The sequence below is a fragment of the Ochotona princeps genome, chromosome X (assembly GCF_030435755.1).
Source record: "Ochotona princeps isolate mOchPri1 chromosome X, mOchPri1.hap1, whole genome shotgun sequence".
Lineage (NCBI taxonomy): Eukaryota > Metazoa > Chordata > Mammalia > Lagomorpha > Ochotonidae > Ochotona > Ochotona princeps.
In genome coordinates this window covers 103,302,132-103,308,860 of record NC_080865.1, presented here as the reverse complement: position 1 = coordinate 103,308,860, position 6,729 = coordinate 103,302,132, and the positions used below count along the sequence as shown (strand labels likewise).

General features: G+C 39.7%; 1 protein-coding gene across 1 annotated transcript; it reads right to left on the bottom strand.

Moving 5' to 3' along the window:
• Positions 1–2,648: 2,648 nt before the first annotated feature.
• LOC101532944 (ADP-ribosylation factor 4-like) lies at positions 2,649–3,516 on the bottom strand. Its single transcript, XM_036497864.2, has one exon. The coding sequence runs from the start codon at positions 3,304–3,306 to the stop codon at positions 2,848–2,850; it is 459 nt and encodes a 152-aa protein (XP_036353757.2). The 5' UTR covers positions 3,307–3,516; the 3' UTR covers positions 2,649–2,847.
• Between the last annotated feature and the right edge of the window lie 3,213 nt (positions 3,517–6,729).

The window sequence follows — 6,729 nt, the reverse complement described above, 5'->3', positions numbered from 1 at the left end:
TAATAATTATATACATTTATTGGCTACATTTTATAGGCTACATTTTAATGTAGACAATGTATAAAATGTATACTGATCCAATCAGGACAGTTAATGCTTCCCTCTATCATTACTTTATGGTTGGAACCTTGGAGTTTCTATTTTCTATTTGTTCAGAAAAAATACATAACATTATTGTGAAAATATAGTCAATCCACTGTGCTGTGTAACACTAGGCTCTTATTTTAATTCTGACTTCATACCCTATTCCAACCTCATGCCACACCGCTTTGCCTCAATGACTTAGTATTCTGTGTTCTGACTAACTTATTTATTTATTTATTTATTTATTTTAGGATTCACATGCGCAATCCTTTTTAGTATGGTTTATTTCACTTAACATAATGTCTTCTAGTTCCATTCATTTTGTTGTAAAGGACAATATGTGTAAGTGTCACTTTATCTTTATCACTGGATGTTTTATTTAGCTCTGTATCTTGGTTATGTCAATGGCGCTGCAATTAACATTGGTCCAAGTATCTCTTTGATATAACAGAATTCTTGAGATTGGGTTATTCATCAAGCTCATTGATATGGATACTGGGAGCCCCAAAGCGTGAGCTGTAATATGCTCAGCTTTTGGTGAGAGCTTTCTTGCTGCTTCATAATGTGTGCATAAGAGACAAAATACAACGGAGATCTTGAATTTGTAACAATCCACTCTTGTGCTTCCTAATCCAGTCTTGTGAGATCTTCATTACTCCCTCTTAATGACCTGGTTATCTCTTAATTCAATGTACTACAATAATTACACCAAACTAGTCACATTTTAAAGTTCCTACCATCATCCACCATTGGTATATTGGATATCAAATACTCGTATGAATTTCAGAGGGGGGAGAAATGATGTTTGAATTATAGTAATTCCTAACTTCCATTTACTATATGTCTTTTGAGTGTATCATCAGAAGCTAGTAAATTCCCGAATTAAATAGATACACAGTAATTGCATAAGATGCTACAAACAAAGAAGCCACACAAGCAATGTCTAAGATTCCACAGGAGATTGAAAAGTACGGTGTAAAAGGAGAATTTTGGAGGTTTATACTTAATTCAATTAATATTTTACTCTCCATTGGGCCATGTATGGGTATGTATAACCTTATTGGATTCTGCATGTGTCTGTGTAGAAGATACCCTCATTGGACTGGTATGCCTCTGTGCTGCAGAGTCAAAGGGCTGATGTGAAAATAGCATTCCATTTTGTTATTTCTGTATTTTTTTCACTCTTACTGCTACTTATGCTACTTTTCAACAGTTGATGTTCTGTTCACTTGTGACTTTCTCCTTTTACTAACATCTGTATTCCTTCAGAGCAGAAAGATTTTTGTTTTTGTTTTGTTTATTACTGTCCCTTTTCCACTTAGTACAATACATGGTGCATGAAAATGCTCAAGAACTATTCTGACAGCTAGGAAGAACAGAATAAATGAAGTAATAATAGGGGTAAGGAGGAAGAGGAGGGAGAATTAAGGAGCAAGGAATAAAATGATAACGTTAATTGAACGAGCTCACATTTTTACTTTGGGTTGTGCAGGTATGATGGACTAAAAGCCTGATTTTGGCCAACAGAATTGTGAAATCCCTGATGGAATCAACTTCCTCCTGACTAACTCTCTAAAGTTCCATTGCTTTGGTGCCAGATGGCTAAAAGATATTGCTGCTCCACTGTGCAGATGAGAAAAGCAGATGTCTTGTCATAAAGGAATACCTCACTCCTTCTTGAAGTTTCTCAAAGTGACTCTCCAGTAAGAGAGTATGAAGGCAAAAATGCCCATCTTTCCAGAAAACCCTCTTTTCTCTTATTGCATTTTCTATTTCTGTACTAACCCTCGAATGCACTGAATTTGAACTGCCCCCACTGTGAGCTTTCAGAAGATGTTGACTGGCTGGCTAAATTATGCTATCGATGCAGCTTAATTAATACTAATGACTTATCATGAGAATTACAGATATGTATCTGTGTCTAGGAAGTCAGTAATAAGAGAATTAAAGTGTCAGTTCTAGTAAGACATGAATAAAATACTCCACAGGATAATTGGAGACAGTTACCACCTCTTCCAGTAAAAATGCCCTTGGATTCTATCACAGCATTCTCGTGAATACTGACTCTTCTGTATTAGGCTTTATATACTAGCCATACACCTTTAATGAAGAGGATAGCAAGAAGGTTTTGTATAATGATGGCAAAAGTAACAGTGGGCAGCACAACCATGGGCAACAATATATCCAGGAGATAAATGTATTGATTAACATCCTAGGGTTAATTAAGCTCTGAAGATAATTAACGTGTCCTTATTTTGAAAGTAAATGTTTTGCAGTTAAAATACATTTAATTAGTAGAGACATTTACTTCTGAAGCGGCAAGTGAATGTGCTAACAGAACAAATGGTTGTTTATATCCTCAAACCTAAGTTAAATGTATTTCCTTCAAGCTGTACATGTGGGACGTGGATTTAGGTTGCAAGAAATCCTTTGTGGGAGGCTGCATGGGGCATGTCTTGTCCCAAGGTGAAGGCCAGAATTGCCTCATTTGTATGAGCCTTTGTGTTCTGGATTGGTGACAAAGTTCTAGCCTGGCTTTCAGATCGTGCCAGTTTAAATGCTGTGTTATTCTGTCCAAACCAGTTCCAGATACTGTTTAATAACCAAGATGCAAACTAATTTTGTTGTAACAAGCCTAGACCAATTCTATCAAACATGTCTGAGGTTAGAGTATCCAGCTTAACATTTGAAAAGTTCATTTGACAGCCAGTCCAGTCCTTCATACAGACCAGTTCCTTGTGTAGCACAAGTGGCTTGAACATATCATGTTCTGTTGTGAAGAGACTGCAGCCCTAGTTTATCTGTCATTTCACTGATGGCCATAGCATTTGGCAAATCCTGCTTGTTTGCAAACAGCAGCAGTACTGCATCCTGAAGTTCATCTTCCTGAAGAATTTTCCACAGCTCTTCTGCTCCTTCCTGGATCCTTTCACGATCGTTGCTATCCACCACAAAAATAAGACCCTGGGTATTCTGGAAGTAATGCCTCCAGAGAGGTCTAATTTTATCTTGACCACCAACATCCCATACAGTGAAACATATGTTCTTATATTGTACTGTTTCCACATTAAAACCAGTGGTAGGGATGGTGGTGACTATCTCTCCTAACTTCAGTTTATACAGAATGGTCGTCTTGCCAGCAGCATCCAATCCAACCATCAAAATGTGCATCTGCTGCTTGCCAAAGAGGTGGGAGAAGAGAGAGGAGATGGTGAGGCCCATGGTGGCAGGGGCACTTGCTCTGGGCAGAAGCAGAAGGGGTTCGGGGAGAGTTCCTGGAGCCTTTCTTTCACCCTCCTGGCCAAGTAAACCAGAAAGGACAAGAAAAAGAGTCGAGGAAGAAAAAGAGAGGGCAGCAGGGATGGCTCGCAGGCCGGTGTATCTGTTGGACGGAGCTCCAGGACGGACACCGGCGGGGAAAGGACCTGCTAGGCGACTCAACTGTTCAGTTGTTCTCTCCCGTGCTGACCTCTCTTCCCAACTGTCTGCTAGTTGGCATTTACATTTGACTGCTAAGACCTCCACTTTAATTGGGCAAGACACACATCGGGACTGCTGTTGTTCTCAAGCCCCTTCAACCACACATTCTTCTTTAGCTTTTCTGATTGTACCCTTTTCTATGCTTGGCTCTTTGCAAAGCTTGAATTATCATTGATTTAACTCTTGTCCCTATATCCAAGCCTTCCCTCAAATTCAGACACTCTTTCACAAATCCTCCACCATTTGTGTGAGACACAGCCCCAGTCTCCAGCCCTTGCCACTGGCCTAGTCTCAATTTGTTCCTTAAAGATCTCTTGAAGTATCCCCATTTCTACAGGTCTATTGTTCTATATGATGCCACTATGACCTTTTTATTCTCTTTGTCTTTCTGTATATAAATCTGGCTTCCATTCAGTTTGTTGACTTTGCCACAAGAGTGATTTTTGTAGGACCACAGCTGATTGTGTCACCTTCCTGCCTAACCGTACCCTCAAACTGTCCTTTTGAAGAAGTATTCAAAAGACACTATAATCGGATTCCTACCTTCTTGTTGATTCCAATTTCTCATATCTGTCCTTCATGTATCTCCATTTTTATAGCAAAGTGGCTTGCAAACTGGAAAATTCCATGTTCTTCAGCATCATTCAGGCTATTATTTTATCCTAGGATGGTGTGATTCTTGGACTTCTGACTTTGAATTATGGGTGATACTGTAAGTGAATGTGGCCATGAATTCTGATAAGGAATCACTCTTCCTTACCCTATTCCTTATCCCGTTCAAGTTGTGTCTAGTGTCTGGAGATTCAGTCACAAGCATGAGATTGGAACTGCTCTTGATTAAGCTTCTAGAGCTCTGGCTTGAATATTGGGTTTCTCATCTTTGCACCTCTTCCCAGATGCCAAGGATTCCTAGGAACACCCAAGACAATACCCCATAGTTAAGTTAGCCTCCTGAGTTTGCTTGGGACTAAAGGTTTCTTTAAAGAGCCCCCATTTTGCCCTCATGTTGACAAGAGAGAGGTGTCTATGCCCAACTTCAAACCAGCACCAGAATATTGATTGATTCTGCTGCTCCCAGGAACAGCTTCTGAACTATGGTTCATCTTTTCTCGCAGGTATAGACAAATTCCGAGCCTTGACTCTCAAAGTTTTCCTGAACTCAGCATCTAACTGTGGAAAACAGACATAAAAATGTCACTTCAATAACATTTTAGAAGCTTTTATAATAAAAGCCTGTTCAGAGTACCTTAAAGACACCAAGGAGAGCAGAATAAATTCTGCCAGATCAGTGCTTGATCCAGAAAGTCTTGTCATAAATCTGAATCTTGACAGGTCATGAGTTATCCTACAGGTGGACAGGACATGGCTTGCTAGGCCTAGAGAGCAGGAGGAGCTAAAGTAGCTGGGGTGTTTTGGAAATTGCCAGCATTTCCTGTGGCTGAAATATAAGGGTGGATGATGGGTAACACCACAGCCACTGAAAATACTGAGTCAGAACTCTTCTGGTTGATTTTATTCTGGAAGGAAATTCTGAGGGAGGATAGCAAGGTACAACAAAGTGTATGAAACATGATCTCTGTGTTGTAAAACAATAACTAGCCATCTCAAATGCATTTGCTTGTGTGCAAGTGTGAAAACACTTGCATAAATACTTACACGTATGAATATTATTACATGAGTATGGAAAAATAGGGAGGTGTACAGACTGAATTTTTAAATCTTCACTTTATTTTTATTTCTCTGAAATGCAGACACAGAGACGGACAAGAAGAGATTGTACATCCATTGTTTGACTTTTCAAATGCCTGCAACAGTTAGGGCTGGGCCAAACTGAAGCCAACTGCACAACACGTTCTGAATATCCCATGTGGGAAGCAGGGATTCAGACCTTGAGACATGCATCACTTGCTTCCTCTCAGGCGGCGCATTAGTAGTAAGCCGCATTGGAAGTGGAAGAGCCAGGACTCGCATTCAGATACTCTGATATGGGATGCAGGTTTCCCAAGTGCCGTCTCAAGCACTGTGCCAAAATACTGTCATCTACTGTACTGCTCCTAATTTCTTGTAATCCAGATTGCTGACTGTGTATGGAGAGGATGAGACAGAATATGAAGAGAGGGAAGGAGAGAAGAGTGTGACACAAAAAATGCCAAACAGATGCATAATGCAATGGATTTACGCATTAATGTGTAAATTAAAGAATGTGGGATAAATTGTAATGGTAGGAATTGATAGGTCTCTGGCTTACTGAGTTCAGAAGGTAGGACTGAGTCCAGCCTGCAGTGATCTATGACCCATGATCATGAATAGTTATTATCACTAAATAACAGAAGTCAGTGTTATGCAATAGCTTACAAATATTTGCCATTTGTAGTTAGAATGCCAGCTCTACTCTTACTATCTGGATGACCCTGGACAAGATTCAGCTCATTGGCTGCCTCCATGTCTTTGTAAAAGGGAAACAATAGCATGGTGATGATTAAGTGAAAAAAAAAAGTTTCATTTAGGACACTGCCTGGGGTATACCAAGTAGTACATAAATGTTAGGTACTAGCAACAGCAATAACAATTTTACGGTTCAGATTCTGTCAATGCTTAAAAATAATTAGAATTTTCCTTTGTAATTAGATTTAAAAGGAAGGAAAGCAAAATCGCACTTACTCAATGTCTTCTGTATGCAAGATTGTAGTGATACTTTTGCTTGTAGAACTTTCATGGTAATTGTGTTTGGTGTCCTCCTGGAGATTTTACTATGTTCTCCACTATCCTTTACTGCGTCTTGGGCCTGAGTTGAAACTACAGTTGCCTTACTCATCTAAACTACACACAAAATTGTGTGGATTGTTTCGGGAGATCCTCAAGTGTTTTGAAGCATCTCCATGAGCTTGAGTTTAAACATTGCTGCAGGATAGGGAAGGGGACTCGTGTGAATGTAGAAGCCTACGTTCCTTCCCTTGCTTTTTTTCTCTTCTTCTTCTACTTTCCCTTTCCTGAAACCCAGTATTTTAGAGAGGACACTTTAGACATAGAATAACCTTTATTGAATGGATGTAGAAATCCAGGTCCTGAGATAGTTCCTTATTTTGATGCCATTATTGGACTTCCATGTAAAAGCAGGATGATGGGAGCTGCCACCCATGGTGCCTTGCCTGCTGGACTGCTGTT

Coding starts and splice junctions, on each gene's coding strand:
- LOC101532944 (XM_036497864.2), bottom strand. CDS start 3,306: ATGGGCCTCACCATCTCCTCTCTCTTCTCCCACCTCTTTGGCAAGCAG.